General features: G+C 37.0%; 1 protein-coding gene across 7 annotated transcripts in view; it reads left to right on the top strand.

Annotated features, from left to right (window-relative positions):
* The window catches only part of RALGPS2 (Ral GEF with PH domain and SH3 binding motif 2), a 144,452-nt gene extending 131,626 nt beyond the window's left edge, over positions 1 to 12,826 (top strand). For all 7 annotated transcript variants that reach the window (XM_080603497.1, XM_080603494.1, XM_080603500.1 and 4 more), the window contains 3 exons: positions 2,866 to 2,971; positions 4,170 to 4,261; positions 6,474 to 12,826. In XM_080603497.1, coding sequence (XP_080459623.1) covers positions 2,866 to 2,971; positions 4,170 to 4,261; positions 6,474 to 6,503 — 228 coding nt within the window. In that variant the 3' untranslated portion in view covers positions 6,504 to 12,826. The remainder of the gene's footprint in view (positions 1 to 2,865; positions 2,972 to 4,169; positions 4,262 to 6,473) is intronic.
* The last annotated feature ends 8,299 nt before the right edge of the window (positions 12,827 to 21,125 follow it).

A 21,125-nucleotide genomic window follows, 5' to 3' on the forward strand; every position in this document is an offset into this window, starting at 1 on the left:
GTTTGAATTTTTGATTCAAATATTTAAGTAAAACTGTTTTTGAGCTAGGAACAACAAAAAATCTGGTTATGTGAAGCCTTGCACCAGAGCTGTATGGTTTTCTGTGCATATAATAAGAGTTTCATTCCAGTGACCTGCATAGAAAAGCAGAGGGACCAGGAACATTAAATCACAATGAAGCTTTCATTCCCTTCAAGTTAACAAAGCAGACTAGCTGTTAGCACAGCTCCATGCATCAGTGGAGAATGAACTGCCTTGGGGGACTGTGTAAACATGCAGTACAAATCCAGCAGTGCGAAGGGATGGAAAACTGACATGTGTTTCAAGTGATGATGGATTGATGGTAGCAGGAAATGCTTTCCTTGTGTGGGGCTTTTTACTTCCTAGAGAAGCGTCGGGATTAACTTATTGTTTTGAAAGTGTGAAATATTCTTGAGCTGGTGGTTAAAATGAAACAAGCAAGCCCTAGCAGTTTTAATTGTGTGGTAATTTCACATATTGCAAGCCTATTGTTGAGACGTGCAACCAAGATAGGAAAGAGCAAATGTCATTTTTAATGAAACTCTAGAAAAGAATGTAGTTCATTCATGTGGCTTAGATTTCCACCTCTGTAAAGCTGACCCATTAATGCTTTGTAAGACTACTGGAAGTTTGCATTTGTACATCCCTTTTAAGTGTAAGTTGTCATCTTATTTTTAAAGGTGGTGTCTCGATTGAGTCTGTAACAAGTCCGGTCCTTGTTTCCTGATCTTTATTCCTTTTTTCAAATAAACTTAACACCTTAACAGCTTTCATTACTGGCTGGAATCTTCACAGAAACTTTAGGTTCTGTTTGGAAAGAAATTGTTATCCAGGCCTAAATGTAATGAAACGTTGTCTGATACAGCTTTGTAATTTACCCGTCTCTCTTACGAGGTGTTACCAAATTTGCCATTTTTCTAAAGGCAGTAGAATTACTTAAAACTTTAGTATTTGTGGTTCTATAGGTTTTCTAAGGAGTGGTCTTCTCCCACAGTTTTATCTATAGTGGTATCAATAAAGGCCATCCATTTTGAAGTTTGTTGGGCAGATCTTTCATAAGAATAGTCATCATCACTTCTATGCTTAAGCTATGTGTACAAGCATCCATTCAAAGTTTCCAAGCTTTCATATTTCCACTGATGCTAAAATATTTCATCCGAACATGACCAGTAGGAGCTTGCGATTAAATGTTTCCTGCAAGTGTAACTATAGCAACATGAGGATGACAGTACACAAGGCTGCATTCAGAAATACAGAAAATAGTTGACTCTTAAATTATTTTGAACTAGGTTGAAATGCTTTTCACGTTTCAAGTATTTGACCTAATGTTTGTTCATTTAAAGTTCTAATGTATTTTAAACTGAGTTTTAAAATGTAGGCTGTCTCACAAGTCTGAGACAGGTAAGCTTATTTAGGCATTCAAGGCCGCCTCTTAATTGTCAGTTATTCCAATCTATACCATACATTGCAATGAATTCTATGCCATGGAATTGCAATGGAATTTTATTTATGAAGTAATTATATTGCCTTATAGAGAGTATTCCAATACTCTTATTTTGTGATACCCGCAAACTAATTAGCAGGAGTGGTTCCTTTTGCTATGTTCCCTTTTTATTGGATTAGTAATGGTAAAACAGTATTTTTAGATGATACAAAAGACAATTGATGTTTAATGCTGTAAATTTGCTATGAGACATTAGTATGAAAAATAAGTGTTCTAGAATTATAAATTGACTTTAATAACTTAAAACAATCTCCAAGGATATTTTAGCTTTATGGCTTTTAAAAGATAACACATCTGATAGTGACCAGCATATAGCAGAGTTGGACCTTCTGGGCACAGAAATGAGGTAAAGCATTGCAGAGGGTAGAATTGCAAGGTCTGGTGACAAAGTCTGTGGTGGGCACGTGAATGTGGGAGGAGGAGATAAGTCAACTAAACACTTGAGAGAAATTTTATGGGTTAGATCTTGGAGAGAGAATGGGACTGAGCAAGTAACGGGAGGTGGATTGTGAGGGTCCACTAATAGATAAACAAGGAGACCAGGGAGAAGGAAGCTTGTGGCCTAAAAATGGGCAAGTTGGGATTTAATGGGCAGTTTGCCTGGAACTAAGAGGAGAGGCCTGAGAAGTAGAAAATAATATTGCCCAGGTGAATGGAAAGGAGAGTGGAACCAAGGGGTTGTTAAGAGAGGGAATAGTGTAGGAGAGACTGATATCATGCTTGGAAGAGGAGGTGTAAGTTAAAAGTCAATGTATGAGTAACACCTCAAACAGGAAAACCCCATCATTTTGAATATAATAATGTCTTGTTTACTGAATATTCACTCTCACTCGATCTATTTCATTCATCAGGACATATTTAATAACACATTGGTGTTACCATGTCCAAAAGGCTTGTGTTATATGCAGTTACAGATTATTGTAATCATTATGTATGTTAACTTTGAATAGTTACAGCACAGATGAGTTCAATTCTTCTCCTTGTTAACAGTGAGCGGACTAACTTTTCACTTGATCCATTTTTTAATGATGGTATATACGTACATGTGGAGTAACATGATAAGGAATGCTATGGTATTCATACAATGCAGTTCAGATGTTTGACATGTGATTTGATGGATTGTGATAATCCATTTAATTTGTACTTATTAATTGTGGTACGTTCTGTTTTCATTAATTCCATATAAAATTCGTAAGCTTACTTACATGATGTGCTTCCTCTGAAGTTATTCTCTGTCTTTGACAGTGACACTGAGAACGTCTCTTTTGAATACTTGTTCTACTTAGTCTGTCTGAGGCTTCTTGCTTCGTGCTAGTTTACATCTCTGCTTGTATTTTCAGTTCAAATCCACACCAAGTAAGAATGTGTCAGTGGTGGGCTGGATGGTGATGATGGCAGATGACCCTGAACATCCAGATCTTTTCTTATTAACTGATTCTGAGAAAGGTAAGTAACACTCGTACCAAGAGCACAGTGATACCCAGAATAAACACTTAATTGTGTAGGAATACCTCAGCAAAATTAAATGACACGGGAAAAAATCCTACTTTTCTTAATCAGATGCTCTTAGAGGGATCATACCATTAGTACGCTGTGGGAACAATTCTCTATAGAGAATCCTTAAGGAGTCTTCCTTCCTGAAGTTCTAAGTACTGTCCAAACTAACAGCTCTGCTTGTGTTTTTCTTGCAAGTATTCATTTGCATTCTTTTAAACTATATTTAGACCATCCAGAGGCGTTTTCATGTACACAAAAATGTAAGTAGCAATAAAAAGTTTGCTATTCAGCTAAGCACCAAGTGTTTGACCTCTACCTTTCAAACAAAAAACAAACCACAAAACAAAACAGCTATTGAAATGCAGTGCTATTGCCAGGAAAAGCATTAAGATTTGACTATATTGCACTGAGAAGCCAGAAGAAAAAATAAAGAACAAAAAAATAATTTCCTTTATTCTAGCATAGTGCCCTGGTTTTAGTTTAAACTGAAGAAATTGTTAACTTTTCCGTAGCACAAAGAGCATCACTAGCAGTTCTGATAAAAGAGCTTGACATTATTCATTTTATTTATGTCCATGCTTAGTACATCTTATTTTTGAGTGTCTATTCTAGTTTAAGCTTGTCAGCTTAAATTTAGCAACAGCAACTTGAAACATTTTTGTAATACATTTCTGAATCCAAGTAAGCACTGCCTAACATGAGATACTGAAAATAGCAGTCTGACATATGTCAAAATATTTAGGAATAATTTTCAAATATTTCCAAATGCTTTAGAGTGCATTTCAGTGCCATCTTGCACTTCATAAAAATACCATGATATACCAAATTTGAATAATGGCATTGAACAAAAATTGTGTTTTTGTTGTATGGTTCTGAGAAACGTTTTGTCTTTTTCTAGTTGACACTGGTGTTAGTTGAAATCTAGAATGTCCAAAAGGAAGACAGATGAGCTGTGACTTCTTGCATTATGTCAAACAATTGTTTAAGCTACTCCACGTATGCCAGTCAAAGTGTGAAATTTAAGAACTTTTTGCTATAACATGTTTTTGTAGTGTTATAATTTAGAGTTATTTGACTATAGATAAGATTTAAATACAGTATTGGCTGTGTTTCTTTATCCATTTTTTCCCATACCTTTTTCACTTAGGAAATTCCTACAAATTTCAAGCTGGAAATAGAATGAATGCAATGCTCTGGTTTAAACACCTGAGTGCTGCCTGCCAAAGCAACAGACAACAGGTGAGAGCAAGATGTTGAAATAAAATTACGAGCTGTTAAGAGCTCACAACTGATAGAGCTTCAAGATGACTAAGCTGTAATTGATGGTTCTGTATGAAGAGTGGTCTACTCTGATCAGCCTAGACATTGATTTCACCTGTTTATTTACTTGCCTTAACTTTCTTGTTTGTCTCTTTGTAAACACATCCTCAGTGCTTCTTTGGTAATGAAGAAAAATTGGGGGTTATCTTGAGGCTAATTTAAAGCAATTTCAAAATTTCAGAAATGGAAGGAATATGCTAAAAGCTCTGTCCCAGAGCTGCCCATTTAAAAATGACTATTTTATAGTTATATAGTAAAACCATAAGCCATAGTATTCAATAACAATTTCTGGTACCTCTCTATGGTGCCATTTTTTTTAGGTCTTGGGCATGCAAGTTTTCTGGTTTTTGTATGTATTTCCAAAATATATAAAAATATTATAGTTCTGAGTATATTTGAAAGACATCAAAAGCAAAACCCGAATTTTCCCTGATTCAAAAAGGAAGAAAAGACTATTCCAACCCCTGCTAAATTCTGTTCCCATAGAAATTGTTACTTTTTCATGAGCAAAATTGTATCTTTGAGTTAACGCTTTATCTTTGTTAAATTCCCTTCTCCTTTGCACATGTTTGAGTTCCTGAAGCAAAAATGTTAATGAATTTGTTGCCTGTTTCTATATGGCTATGCTTAAGAATAGGGGGAAAGTTAAGGACCTTTTCAGATCCTTCTGTGCATTCTTGTTCAGTTTTGCTTCTTACAGAAATCTCAGGAGTAAGGAGGGCCGCAGAAATGTATCTGAGACAGTGCATAGGAGAGGAAATTGTGTTCCCAGCTGGAAAGAGTGCAAATAGTAGCAAATAATGGTAAGGAGTTTGCAAGAAGGTGGTGACTGCCAGGCAGGCCCAAAAACTGCACTCTGATGACAGCTTTTATTCAGTAAGGCTTAACAGTGCTACACAATGCAAACCTGTCTAAACCATTCAGTTCCTAGCTTATGCAAAAGCAGCAAGCTTAAGGGTCTTGGCTCAGTTTCCTGGGGAAAGGATGGCAGCAAGGTGAAGATAAATGCAGGAGATTTTAAAAGACAGGTGAGGGAGGAGTTATGGAAGAAGACCCCCACTAAAAGGCCAGTAGCCCTGCTTACCATTGTTTGTTGCATACCTTCTGTTTTCTGGCGTATTTGAGTGTAGTTATAGTGCAAGCGTTCTTGCAGTGTTAGAAGAAGCAGCACTTCATGCAAACATTAGGTAATAAAGGTTGGTTTAGATACAAAATGTGTTTTAAATAAAATAAAGATCCTTTAAAGTCTTTCTCCTGATTGTGATTTGACTCCTGACCAGTGCTTTCCCTAGAGAAGCACCTCATGAATCTGTTAAAAACAGATGTTTGCTTATTAAGGGCATGACTGCAAAACATTGCACATTTAGACGTGCTTTCAACAGAGTAAGCACCTACCCAGCTGAATAAGTTTGGGAACTATTTTAACATATATAATCTTTAATTTTAATGGTGAAACTTTAACCCGGTTGGTCATTCTTGCTTCTGTGGATAAACAGTAAATGCAAGGCAAGAAATAATTAGCTTCAAATCCGACCAAACTATGTATTTATTGGCAGTCATCTGGAATTTAGTGGTTCTCTAGTACCCTGAGTAAATAGGAGTTGTTGCTGTCAGGCAAGTTCCTGATAAGGAGAAAATGGGGATATAAATTATATAATGCAGACTAGCTTTAATATTCATGAAAGGGAGTGATGTTTCCATCACACATTCAGATTTCCTGTGGGAAAAGCCTAGGAAAGTGTTTATGCCTTGTTTTTGTAAATTAGTCCTAAAAATACTGGAGGGCCTACATCAGTCACTGACCTGTGCCAAGAATTCTCTATCTCATGGGACTCAAGTGAGAAGGTTCTTGCACAGTTCAGTGCTGAGATTTATCATGTTAAAGTTGCTTTGTCGACAACTTGAATCTTAAATTTCATCAAAATTAAGAAGATCTAAGGCATGTAGTAAAATCATAAACCATACTTTGATACCTGGGTTTTCTACAGCTGTAAGTATACTTGTACTGCTTAATGACAGTTGCATCTTCCCCCTTTTTTTGAGACAGACTGAGCATTATTAAAATGTGCATTTAAACAGGTGGAATAGTGTCTGAAACAGTGGCATCAGTTATTTGTATTTTTGTTTTCAGGTTCCTGCCAACTTGATGACCTTTGAATAGCAGGCTAATACAAAACAAACAAATGAACAGAGAACAATTTAAACCATCTCATAACTGAGAATGAGGTCCTGATGGAAAATGTGCCAGCTGCAGTCTGTGCCAGAACAGAGCTTGTCAAGTTGATCTGAACTCTGGAGCCCTGAACAAAACTACTAATGGCTGGGGAGTAGAGTCCCCCAAAATGAAAAATGGAGTTGCAACACGAATTGCCATGGACCATGCTTTGTTAAATTCTCTGAACTGACTTGTGGAAACCACTGCCTTAAAGAGTGAAAGGAAAAACAACAATGAAAACACCAAATAGTGTGTGTGAAACTTCTGGCGGTGCTGTGCTTGAGTTAAATAGATTGTAGCTTGTTTGAGTTTCTTTTAACTTTATACTAATTTTGAAAATAACTCACCTTTTTAGGTATTCTTAAGAAAGCAAGTAAACTGGTATTTAAGAGTTGTATCAAAAGCTATGTATGAACTGGGTAAAAGAGGTACTGCACACTGTAGAGATGTTGTTTAGACTATACCAGGAGTTCTCAATGGGAGCTTGTCCCAGGCACACTGAGCCTGGAGCAATGTCATTTCTCTCAGACCTACAAGTACAAGAAATTTAACAAGTGCAAGTTTAAAATAGCAGTAAGCTTGCAAGCCTTAGTACTGTATGGGAGCCGTACTCCCTGTGAGTGGCACAAAGGCTGAGCACTTACACACCAAAAATGCTTTTGGTACGTTGATACCTAATTCCTGGTTAGATCTTAATTCACGTGTTTCTGGTGGTTGGCAGGTGTACGCATGCGTGTGAGAGAGAGACAAAACTGGAAGCGCTGTTGGGTCAGAGCCAAGTGCTTTCTTCCCATTTGTTTCTACACCTGTTGCTCACCTACATATGAAGGTTGAATGACAAAAAAAATCCACCACCACCTTGGTATAATTCATGATGACATTTGACTTCTCTGGGTATCTGTTAAATTATCAGCTAGGGACCACTGTCAGTGTATGGTGTTTCATAATATCATTTAAGATCTATATTTTAAAATGATAGAGGCACAATCTCAAGCTTTCATGTTCTCATTTGGCAATAATTCATTTTATTATCTGTCTTTGGTCAAAGCATATGACATTGTGTGGTATGGATAACATGGCCTAAAGTCGACCGTACATACGGAAGCTTTTTTGATCTTCAAGCAAATAATTTATTAAAGTTGGGATAACATAAAGAGAAAAAAGGTGTGGGACTATCAGAATTCCATCCTTGACAGGAACAATTCTTGGTCACTGAAATTTCTCACAGAAAAAAAAAAAGAAGCTTGTAAAAAGGGAACCATATTTTAATGTGTTTTATTCATAAAACTTTGATTCTTGCTTTGGTTGGGTTTCCTTGACATCACCTAGATAGTGTCTTCTGGATGATGAGTGTTTATTTAATCTTCAAAAATACGACCTTCGTAAAGCAAGGAAACGTTGTCCAAAATATTCGTCTGATATCAGAACTTTGAAGTTTGTGGAAAAGTAGGAAATGTTTCATTGACTTTGTGGTTTAGTGGCCATAAATAAGCTTGCAGATTCCACCATGAATACTCCTTTCCAAAAAGAAACAAACTACCTACCAGTTTGTGGCAGAGTTCTCTGACTATTTAATAAAGGTTTCTACTAGTAGTGATTATTTTGAAAATGTACATTTCTCTTGCATAAGAGTAGAAGCCTATAAATTCACTTTTTAAATTTTTTTTTCCGGAGTTAAATTAATCTCTTACGTGACGTGATTAATTTCTGATTTCTGGGGAGAAAAAACAGAAGAACAAACCAGTCTCACACTTAAAGCAAATAAAAAAAAAGTCACACACACTTGGTGATGTGGAGTGAAATGGTAATAGGCTGGGTTATGTTTCTAAAATTGTTCCTGTGAATTGGCTCTTGGTAGAAGGAAAACAGTAGGAAGATGCCTCTGTCAGAGTTACACCACAAGCAGCGTGGGAATTTGTGTCCCTCTGCAAGTTGTTTTTTTGTTTGTTTTTTTTTTTTGCTTTGGGGATTAAATAGTCTGTTCTGATCCTGAATTCATGGATTTTGGAAAGGAGTCGCTTGTGCTGAATCCCTCTTCAACTCACACATCGCCCCAGTTAACCCACGTTGGGTGTATAGTGAAGACAACATCTTCGTAGCCAGCAGTGTTACTGTAGTAGACTTTGCACAACTTCAGTTTTGTTTTTTTTCATTTTAAAAATTATTTAATGTGTGTTTCTTCTCAACAAGTAAGTGTTTTTTAGCAATGTGTGTACTTTTTTAAGCATTGTGGATAATAGCCTGTGGATTTTGAATTTTTAAATAAGCTATTATAGATTCATTGCAGCATAACTGTATCTGTTTTTCTGTCAGTGAAAGGAAACGTGCAACTGGGAGCCACAGCCTGACATCACGCAGCTTTACTTAAAGACAGAGCCAGGTCAGGAGGTGTCATTTATTATTGTTTTTTTGGTGTTTTTCCAGCTGTTTTGAGTTAGGGCTTTATGGTAGGAGGATGGTGGGGAAAACAGTTCACAAATCCTCATTTACTGAAGTGTTGCTGTTACCGACTTTAATTTTTCTTAGACCTCCTCCTCCTCTTTGGCTTTCTACCCTCAGATAAGCTGTTTTCTGCGGGAGAGATTGAATATTGTGGGAGGAGTTTCTTAAAATGTGTAGCCGGAGTTACTGGAGTGATTAATGACAGAAGACAGTATTGGTACTTATTGCAATGAATAGTTCAGTAGTTTCTTATGGTTTATCTCATATTTGGTCAACTAGCCTTATAGGGCAACACAGAACGAATGAAATATGACCAATTTTGTGATAGATCTTGCTCAGGAAGAGGTGGCGGTGGTTTGGAGGGAAAGTTCTCTTAGCTAAGCTTTGGAAAGACTTGGATGAGTCAAATGCACTGTAAAGAACATAGTAATGGTTTTTGTTTTGTTTTATTAAAAAAAAAAAAGTTTAAAAACATAAGTTTAAACCAGTGCTTAGAAAACAGGGATAGCAATGAGCTCACATTATTCAGATAAAACTGTTACCCAGGCTGTTTCAGTTAGTTTACAGATTCTCTTCATGTTTTTTTGTAATGCTCTCATTCTTTACCTTCTTAATAACTAATGAAATTCTTCAGCTAATATTTGTCAATTTATTTCACGATATTTTTGATTTTGAAGCTAAAGATGCCCCTTACAGTACCCCGCTTGCAAACATATGAATGAAAAGTATTCAGAGTAGATCCTCATAGCAAGGTTTCCCGTGGAAATGTTAAGTCACCTGCTGACTGCTAACCGCCTTGTCAGCTAAACTAACAGTCTTGGGAACGACTGAACAGTTTGTGAAATCAGTGCAATGCGTTAGAGATACATGATTACCCTCGGTACTGGTTTTTGAATACTTACTGCTAACTCTAATCTTTCCAACTTAATCCACAAATTTTTGCGCAGTTTTTCAAACTTCTCTTCCAGTGTTCTTAGAAAGCAAATAAGATTCAACTTTGAAAACTTCTGATAATTTGAGTAAATATAGATCATCCCAGACATGTATTTCATTTTGCAGACATTTCATGCCACAGGGATATTGCTCAGGCTGCTATGATTCATTAAGTATTTAGGTGCAAGCTGTATGTGTTGAAACTACAAGTACTGAATGAATGCATATAAATCCCTAATGAATGAGCTTTAGCACCCAGCTTTGGAATTGTGTTAGTTAGCTTTTTAAATTACTGTAAAAATCATATCCTACTTAAGGAAGATCTGTTAAGGAAATGATAGTGGATTGCACATTAAGCAGCCCACTAGTTATGCAATTGTTTTAGCCTGTTGCTTGAGGAATTGGTATCTTTTGGGGAATCAGCTCATTAACTTTCCCCTTAAGAACTCAACTGCAGAAGAGTACTTGAACTTTTACCAAGAAAAGCATTTATACAAGTGTTCATATTTGAAAACATATTGGCAGTAAAGAAAAAAAGCATAAAAGAACACAGCAGGATTTTATTAGCCATCTTCTCCTCACTAGAAGTAAATTCATCTAATCTAATTTTTCCTGCAACATCAGCCTCTTCTATTTGCATTTATATATTTTCACCAATACAGTCCTCTTCTATTAGTATAAAACATAACAAATGTTGAAAGGAAATGCTTTCCCTTCCAGCAGAAGTAATTGCATTTTTTTTTTGTAACGCTATGACGCTCTAGGAGGTTAGATCCTTTTGATAAATGGCAAATTGATCTCGTGGTTTTGGTTTAACTTTAGGAAATCTTGTGCAAATCAAGATAAATCATGGGATGTCTTTTCTTCTGGCTCAGTCAGTGACATTTTTCTTAATTCTTTGCCCTTTTGATTTTTTATATGCTAACTCACCAGTCGTTTCCATAGCTGGCTGTAGCGTGCTGCCTGTTACAAGATCAGGACACCAGGGCTCGTATAAATCACATCAGTCAATCGCTTATTCTCCCAACAACATGAAGTTTTAAAAGCTTTGTTATTATTTATGTATTGCCCTTTTCCTTCCATCTTTTTCCTTCAAAAATGGCTTGTGGATAAGATGATTTGGCTTGGGAAAGTTCTAATTAAAAGAATCCATGAGTAGATATTGAATTTGTTTGTAGCTTATCCTCTTTTTAAAGCCATCATTCTAATTTGTTATGTATCTAGAGAGAGTGTTTTGGATTTAAGGAGGACGTTTGTCAGTGCCTTATTACTAACTCAAAGACCAATCCTGTTATTTCAGTGCTGAGAGTACCATAATGGCAGACTTGCGTACTGTGTCCTTGATGTAACAAGGGGGTAACATTCCTTACAGTCATTATGTTTCTGCAGAAGTTAGTTGCTTTGGTCAATGTAAAATAGTTGTGGCTTGAGTTTTAGTATTTTTTTTTTCCCTGTGTCTGTATAGCCTCTATTTAGGAAAAATGCAGTGGTATTTGGTAGCCTGGGTTTGTACAGCTTTTATCAGAAATAGCCCAGACTTCTTGAAAATTAATTTATTTTAATTTTGGTATATCTCTAAATGGATGTATTAGTGGAGAAAAAAGTGAAAAGAGTTGTCCAAGTTATGGCTTGGAGCTTATGAGCTTAAAAGCTCACACTGTTAGAAATGAGCATCCTTTTCTCTCTCCCATTTCCTTTGGTTTAAGCATTGAAGAATGTAATTGAGATTTATTTCTTACAAGCTTTTTGTTAACATAAAAACTACAGGAAAAAAATGTTTTGGGGAAGAGAAACCTTGAATAAATCTATAATATTCTTTCATCATATCCCATAAGCTCTGTTTTGTATATTGTATTTCTAGTGCCGACACTAGGCAAAGAGTGCTGTCCTTCACTGAAACAGCTGCTAGAGACTGATTTAGTAGCTAGACTTTATAACCTTTGGAAAGAGAAACGGAAGAAAGAATATGTTGTTCTTAAGCAATTAAATGGTTTGTTTTCCTAGAATGCATCCTTATAAAAACATGGTAGTTTTAGTATAGTGGTAATAAATTCAGATATCGGAAAGGGAAGGATAGTTTGAAAGTTTGTCTTACGCTTTCTGAGAATTTTTGGAGACGACAGACGGGTGAGGTGAAGGAAGAAAAGACCAATTATTTAGTTTAGCCAGGAATGTTGCAGACCAGACCTGACAGGTTTTCTTGAGGTTATGTTACTGAGAAAAAAGGTGTAATGAAATGAAGCTCCAGCAGATCGTGGCATGGTTATGGCTGTTAGCCTGATCTTGCACTTGAATGACTAAAAGCATCGTGAATATTGCATTTCCTTTTAGCGGTTGATTTGCGTATTAGTTCTCGTTATTTGGATAGGTTCTGGCCTTGAAATGTGTTTCTTGAAGGTATCTTTTACCATTCCAAAGCTGTTTACAGATAAAATGGAAAAGCTGTGTAAATCAATGAAGCAAACGTTGAAAGAAGGGGTCCTAGAGCACCTTGTTTACAGGCGCCTCTATCTCCTTGTGTACGGGAGTTTATCTGTTCAAATACTACAGTACTGAAGCATAAAAAGCACCAGGAATTCATATCTAAGTGTTATAATAATCCTTTAAGGACCAACCATCACTGGAGGGGGGATCAGGGTTGTCATGCAGTAAACACAAGCCGTTTTTAACATTCCCTGCTGGTGTGAGGCATTAATGGCGATAGAGCGATTGCACTATGATCTCACCGAGTGATGTGCAGTTTGGCTGACCTCTAGCCTTTTTTCTTCAACATTTTTAATACTTTATTCTCTGTGTGTGTGTGTGAAAATTGTGTGTTTGCATAAGCTAGTTTAAATGAATTTAAGTACAGGTTTCAAAAATCTTTCCTACTAAAATAAATGATTTAAAAGATGGCCTGTGTCTGAAGTTTTAATTTCTCATGTCAAAAACTGCCACCGTTTTTTGCAAGATGGAGTTTGACTGTCTTTTGGAATGATGCTGAGATCAGCTGGAGTTTTTCTAGCTCTTCTCAATGAACATCTGGAATGTAGTGAGTAAATATTCCATTGTCAGTTGATACAAAAGTCCATAAACTAACAGGAAAATACAGTTCATTGAAGAGATTTGTGCTGGTTTTGTTTGTAGAGATTATTCAGCTAAATGATGACCTTTTTTCTCACTGTGGTAGTTTATCAGATTTTTTTTCCTGTTGTCTCTGCGCTTGGAGGTATGATGAATTAAGCTCACTGAAAACAGACCTCAGGCAGATTGACTTCTTAACTTACGGAGGAACTACACAGAATATAAATTAAAAATGACGAACAAATGAATAGCATGTGAGGCATTGTACAATACTAGCGTTTTGTTTGGTGTTTCACTATTTTCAGTGCCTTTTTATTCTCCCTCAGCCTTACTAAACATAATCTTGCAAATTTTGGCATGAAATGCTATGGGGTCATTGCTTGTCAGGTCGTGAGCCTTGGGCTCCTCCTCTTTTTTATTTTTCTTAACAGAACGCTTCCTTCCAAATGTATTTACAAAAGAAGCAGGGCTAAGGTAGATTTCTTTTCCACCTTTTGTTATTTCTATGTTGCTGAGTTTGAAGGATACTGTATTGACTAGTGTAAAAAGAAAGATGGAATTAATTTGTTGGTAATGTCTATCTTTTCTCATTCTCTTTCAAAACTCTTCTTGTTACTTGTGAGTTTCTGTCAAGCAGGTTTTCTGATGAGCAGCTTTATTAAGACTCGTGTGATGACCCCATGCTCAGGCATACAGCAGCCTGACACTGTGAGTTGAAAAGCTGAAAAAGTCTGAAGTGGTTTTTGGGTCTGCTGCCCTTTTCTGGGAAAAGATGGAAAAGACTTTCCTTCCCTATTCCAACTGCATCTCTCTTCACAGTAACCTTAGTGATTCTTGGTCTGTCTGTCTCTCCTGTTAGATCCATCATTTGTCTGTGGCTTCTGTCTTTCACATACTTTCTTGCCTTTAAATACGTTTTTCCTAGGGGCTGTAGCATCTTTCTGCAGTGCCTGCTAGAAGTGGCTGGAGTGAGCGTTCTCTAGAGCTTTTTTTTTTTTTTCCAAATCAAGCAGTATGTCAAGGTTTCCTTTGGCCTCTTTCCTTATTTTCTTGTCTCTTGGAGTACAGCTTACAGAAGAGGGCCTTCAATATGTAGAATGAGAGGGCAGGTGTGGGGAGAGGCATCTAACCCCTTCCTTGTTTGCTGGCTGTAACGATTTTCAGTGTGGTGATACTTTCAGCTGTTTTTCACTGGGTGCATATGCTAGTGAGTCCATTGACTTGAATGCTCCTTTGGAAGTTGTTAGAAGTATGCACTACTGCCTCAGTTTTGTAACCTCATCTCTTCGATTTTGTTTTTTTGTTTGTTTGTTTTTAGTTTGTGAAGGAAACCTAATGTGGGGCAGAGAGGAGGGTTCGAGTCTGTGGGAGAAATGGAGGAACCAAACCACAGCAAGGTGCTGCCAGAGGCATGGAATAAGCCAGCTGAAAAGAGGAGATCATCCTTTTGTATTAATCTCAGGTTTTGTCCAGGAGAATGTTAGGTAACAGATGATATCCAGATGTAGGCAGATGATAGTGTTTTGGCATGAACTGTATGCCTTGACTGAACAGTGGAGAGGCATGTTTCTGTAACAGCAAATAAATTGCCTACAGAAGACTGAGTCCATGCTTCTAACTTGTAAGTAATGTTTTTATCAATTTGCACTTAAATAGAATATTATTACTGAAACATACATCCTTAGATAGCCAATATTTATCTTTGCACCAGTACTTGCCTCTTTCAGTTGCCAATTTTTGTTCAATTTGGAACTTAAGGACAAAATGCAGATCCAAAATCTTGTTTTTTTTCCTGAACTAGCACAAGAGACTGTTAGCTGCTGCTGTGCTAAACTAGCCTTTGCTGAAGGTCTTTTTCTTCTTTAGAAGAAGCAATTCATATTTGGTGTGTATAATGTGATAGAGCATCTTAGGGACCTGATAAAAAGTTCCAGGCTATTAGATGGTGCAATTTTTCTTTTGAAATATTCAAAAAGGCCTGCTGAAAGGTGCAAAGGGAAAAATGAGTGTATTTTTTTTATTATTTTTTTTCTGCATCAAAACCCATTTTAAAGCTAAAGAGGGATCTCATACAAGAATACAGCTAGCAGCAATGTGGTAATGTATCTTTCATTTTCTTTTCAGGTAGGAAAATATTTCGCTTTCATTAAGGAAAAAGTATAAGGAGTTGAACTGTTATAAGGTCAAATAGCATAGCTAAGCATTTAGATAATTCATAGTTCATCGTAAAGTCACATTGCAGCCAGGGGTACACTGTGGCTTGTGTGGCAACTGTGCAGAATTTCTTTATTGTTTTAGAACTACTGTCAGGAGTACAGAAGAAGCTCATTTTGTAGGCAGAGATCTATGGAAATGTACTGAGCAAGCATGGGGAGAGGGAACTATTGCCTCATACAGGAACAATTCAAAGCAGTGGCTTAGAGGAGAATTTACAGTGTTGTGAACAGTTCAGTAGCATTATGAGATAGAACTGGGAAAAACATATGCAAATTATGAGTTTCCCAATGCTGAAACAGCAGTATGCACTTCAATGAGCATAAACATGTATTTAAGATTTATTCAAAACAAGACTGTCTAAATGGTGCTTGCAATAACTGTGATCTGTTATATAGCTTGATTGGGTATATTTGCTGTTCACAAGCGTTTAAGGAACTTCTGACTTGTGCTACATACCCAAAACATTGTATGCAGGAAGTTTCCAAACTGGAGTAACTCTCACCTCAGTAATCAATTCGCCATCAGTCTTGAAATCTACAATGTTGTATTATACTGGTGCTGCTTTTATTCAAATACCTTATTTTTGATACCTGTACCGGAGGCTTCAGGGGAAAGAAGCGTACTGCTATGGAGTGCATTTTTGCAAGGTAAGTAACTTCTGACAGTTAATGACTGGCTTATGCCCTGAAAGCATTATAGTTTGATTATTTAAATGTCATCCAGTATTATGATGGCTGTAATAATTGAAATGTTCTGCTAATCTCTTAATTTCTTTGATGTAATCCATCTAAATGTACGTTAATGAAAATTAAAACACTTCTGATAACAAAAACATGAGAGCTATGTTGAAAAGTATATTTAAAATAACCCTCCTCCAGAATTTTGCTTTTTAGAGGTGAACTTGTTTCAGTAATCTGCATTACAGGACAGACCCACACAGCTCTATCGGCACAGTTGAGGAGAGCAGTAGGGACTTACCAGGTAAGAATAAATAGTAATAGAAAAAATAATGCATACCAGCACCATTTCTAATCTTGTTCTGACCCAGAAGCAGTCACAAGCATTTAATTGACAGCATGAGAAATTACAAGGTAGCTCTCAACAGCCCCACCTTCCATTGCAGAAGGATCTGTTAAAGACTGGACAGCAATAGAATGGTTTAGGAACAATCTTGGTCCTTCTAGAAAGGATCCAGTCCTTGTGTTTTTATAAGGATCCATCCAACAGAAAACTGTCTGTTAAACCTCAAAAGCCATGGGATGGGAATTTAACCTCGACAACGCTTCAGCTGGTTATTGCTTTTAAGCCCATGGCATTCCAGTTTCACAGTGAAAACATGTTTTCTTCGAAGTAAACTACTAGTGTTGGTGGAAGGGGGCAGGTATCTCTAGAGGCCTCAAAGGTTGCAGAATACAGCAACTTTTCCCCGAAGTGTATCAGCTGTAATGACTCAGAGGCCATATTCAACAGCATATGTGGCGGTGTTTTGTATTTAATATCTTTGATGTTCAACTAGCAAAGTGTCAGGTATACTGAGAATATGGTTCTTATTTTCTACTTGTTCTATTTTAATTTAATCTAGAGTCTTGCTTCCAGTAATATCTGAATAACATAGCTATAGAGAAGAGATGATCCCTTTCATGGGCATCTTGCCTGCTGTACTGCGTACCACCAAAACGGCAAAGGAATTTGGTCACTTAGCTGGAAACAAGGTTGTACATAAAGGTCTTTGTATGAAGCTTACTTTATAATAAATCCCAAACTGTATTTGTTGAATGAACAGAGAGAAGGGGGAGATGTAGTGCTTTCTGTCCCTGTTCAGAAAGAATGTTTTTCATAAAGGGGTTGAAGCTATGCATGTAAGATGATAAAGAGCAGAACCAATGTGGCATGAACATGCAAACTTAGAGCCAATGTGAAATATGCCCCAGGCTTCGTCTTAAATCTTAGTTCACGTCTTGTCACAGACATCTGTATATTATTACTTATTTTCAAGTAGATTCCTTTTCTTTTTAGGAGTCGATGTCTAAACATAAGGTTATTGCACACAGCTTTGCGGTTAATTTGTGAGGTGTTGGAATAAGGAAACTATTTGAGGATAAATGTATTAGCCATTTGGTTATTTGAGAATATCTGCTAGCCATTATAAAGAGCCATATCATGCTTGCTACTATGGTATCTTACAAATATTTACTAAACAACATCTTGCTTAAATTGCGTTCCTTGTGCTGTTGTTCTTCCAGTCACATTTGGTTGCATGAGGACTCTCAAATTAAGCGACCTGATGGTTATAAGATGTCAGGGAAAGCTGTTACAAAAGAGTAGTGGTGCCTTACTGTCTTGTTCTTAATCTTGTCAAGCAGTTAATAGCTGCTTTTACCATGGGGTTCATTAACAGGTCTCAGAGTGCCTTATGGAGGGAATTGGTATCGTACTGCCATTTTGCTACAGAGTGAGAAACAGAGGCACAATGGAGGAGAAAATGTTTGTCAGTGTGCAACAGTGATAGTGCCAGGCTGGAGATTAAGCCAGTTCTGCTGAGATTATACCCTATACTTTCCAAGGGGTCATAAATGCGTAAAATAATCAAGCAAGAACTTGTCAGAGCACATCTGCTCCAGTGTTTCTGGCAAAAGTATATCGGTTATCCTGGTTAAATCATATGGTTTGACACTGATTATGTGTGAAGGTAAAGCCATCAGTGGCATGGCCACGTCTTTCAGACAGAGCAAGAAAAATGCTGGGCAAGTCAAATCATTTAAATTCTGATACTGCCAGGGTTGTATGTGGGTGTATTTGAACGTGGACCCCAAGGGATTTCAGTGGGACTCCATGCAGGCAGAATGATCTCTTGATCTCTTTCACTCAAGGAAGCTTATAATATCAAAACCACTGTAAGGAAGTAGTCTCTAGACAAAGCTTACTGAGCTGAACGTTTTCTTATAGTGTGTCAGCTAATGTTCCCAAAAAGCGGTTTACCTAAGATTAATAATGCATTCAGGGGATTGTGAGATAGTCCTCTGCTCCTGTCAAGTCTTCTGCCAGTCTCAGATGGAAAGGGGTAAGTCATTTGTCCTCTCACCATTTTGTTTGCGTGAAAGTGACCAAGGGAAAATAAGAGCAAAATAGAGTAAAATAGTTTATTCAAATAGACAAGGTAAGGAGCAAGTGATTGACTAGGTCTAACTGTAAAAAGTGAAGTACACAAGCCTCTTAATTCACCTCCATGCTAAGGTTCTTTTCAAGAGTGAAAGGAGGTAACAGAAACAACGTGAGGCTTATTTATTATTTTCTATATCAGTGCCTTGTGTTTCCTTTTGATCCTTGAAGGGTTTCTTTTGCAGTGCTGGATGTAAGCGAGCATGTATAGTGGGATTTTTTCCAGCTGCTGTGCATGCATACAAAGAGTTTCCAAAGGAGGCTTTTGTGGGGCATCAGACTGGTTTTCCTTGAGCTCACTGAGACTTTCAGTTAGGTATAAGTTCTTTAATATATTATTCACCCTGTCATTTCTAGTTTGATAATGACATTGAATGCTCTGATATCAACCCACTATATTTGTTCCTTCAGTGTCAAGTATTTGAGATGGAAATTTAATAGGCAGTTAGATTAGAATAAAAATATACTGCTGGCAAGGAAATTGAATTAAGTCAATGCAGCTCTGAATGTTGGTAACTAGATGAATTTTAATTTCTTATGGTTCATTTTAAAGAGCTATTTAGGCAGCCAACACTTCATTTATTAAAGCTAAGTTACTTTAAATTTATTTCCTAATTCACTTTAGTATTTCAAAAATGTATTATTCCCACATCACAAAACTTGAAGAGGCTCTTCATCCATACCCTGGAACACAACAAATGGAAAAGAAACATCTAATGTAAGAGAAGATTGTCACACGAACAAATGCATATAAACTGGCTGAGAATAAAAACTGTTACATTCAAGGGAACAGTGGGGACCAAACACCTAAGTGTTTTTTTGTGGGACTTAATCAGATCATGAAAGAATGTATAAATAGATCTGCAATACCAAGAGACAACACTTTGTGAAGTAGAAAGTCTTTTCTGTGTGATAGTCTTTTAGGAACAGTCTCAGAGATTGTTCAACATTGAAGGAAATGCTATTTTCAAAAGGTATTTTCTAGAATATACTAGTTCTTGTTTGTAAGCAGTACAGAATATTAATCTGAGTTCAACTGTACTGAAGGGACAAGTATGCCTGGCTAGAATGGTGCAACTCTTAGTGAGATCTGCCACTTTCTGGGAGCTCACAAGGTAGCCCAGGCTTTTCTTAGGTTTTGCCTTCTATTGAAATTCAAGTTGTAATGTCTGAACATGAAAGAATTTGAGCATTCAAATACATGTGAACCTCTGTTTATTTAAATTGTAGGGGTCTAAACTACTCTGAAAACACAAATTTATGCAGCTTTTCCAGAGATGGAATCTAGCTTCTTTGTTAGTACCAGAAGATGAATCAGAACGGGTAAGCAGATATTTTGTGCGTAATTAAGTACAAGCTACAGAAAAGTACTCTTTTAGTTCTCCCCAGAAGTTCAGGCTTGAGTTTTGAAGTCCTAACACATTTACAGTGGTAACACAAATTGAAGTCGTGAATCGAGAACCATAAGGGTTCCATTAGCACACATGGAAAGTAGGATTGGATCTGTAGAAGTACTGACAGTATGTCCCATTCAGAAGTATTATTTTTTAAAAATTAAAAATTAAACAAAACTCTCAAGTGGCTTAACATTTAGTTGACAGTGCCAGCACACTTTAATTTCCATTAAAACTGAAGTTGCCACGCTCTTCATTTTAAATGGAAATAGTATTCTGCTGATGTCACTGAGGAGCTTTATTTTCTCCCAGTAAAAATGTTTGCATTAGTGACTTCTTGACAGGAAATCCCTGAGAATATGTTTGTCTTGGTGATCTGCTTCTGCTTTAGATGAAAATTGCTATACCAGTCAGCTTGTGAGAGGATAAAACTTTGCATTTTTTTTTAATTCTGTCAATGTACATCCAGCATATGATGCTAGACATTGGAATAAATGTGAGTTGTTTCTGCTTGGAAGCCTGTTCTGGGAAGAGGTGTCTCATCCCAATGCACAAAGGCTGTTTCTCATTTTTTGATTCTGATTTTATTTAAACAGCATCTATCTTTTCTGCTGGAACATGTCCATCAATACACGTGTATAAACAAATTTGGGAAATCCGCTCTTGTATCTCAGACTTCTGTTTATCTTGTTCCTCCCCCAGGCCTCAAAGAAGTAGCACAGCTGTGCCAGGATACCCAGGACTGCTTTGCTGGTCTCCATCCTTTTGGCCCCCTTTTGATGCTCAGTAGTAGTAGCTGCTAGATTCATGTACAGCTTGTGCACTGTCTTCAATGAGCTTTTCATCATAGTGTTGGCAAGGGGCACTCTTCTTTTAGTCTGCCTCAAAACCTGTGCTTTCTGTGTGTCCTGTAATAACTCATTATGCTAAAACCTCTACAGGTGTTCAGGGAGTAGGATGAAGTCCATTTTTCTGTTGCTGTTAGGTGAAATGCTTTGTGGATGTGCAGTGGTGCTTGGTTGGACCATTCAGGAAAATGTTCTGTTACCTGTGTTTTCCAGCACTGAAAGAAATGATACTAATCCTGGTTCAAACAATAAAATCAAGTTTGGCTGATACAGGGCGCTTTTTTGGTTGATTCCTGAGAATTTAGCACTTCACTTGAGCACAATAGTGATTTTTATTCTTGATACAGCTTTCATCCAAAAGGCATTGCCAAATACTTTACAAATAGTACAGAGAGAGAAATTGTTTCTGGCACTTACTGCATTAGTCAACACTGAACAACCACCTTACCCAGCTCGTGAAATACAGATCATGAATATTTTGTTAGGATGTATGAATCTCTACCATCAAACAA

This window comes from Anser brachyrhynchus, assembly GCF_964034855.1.
Source record: "Anser brachyrhynchus genome assembly, chromosome: 8".
NCBI lineage: Eukaryota > Metazoa > Chordata > Aves > Anseriformes > Anatidae > Anser > Anser brachyrhynchus.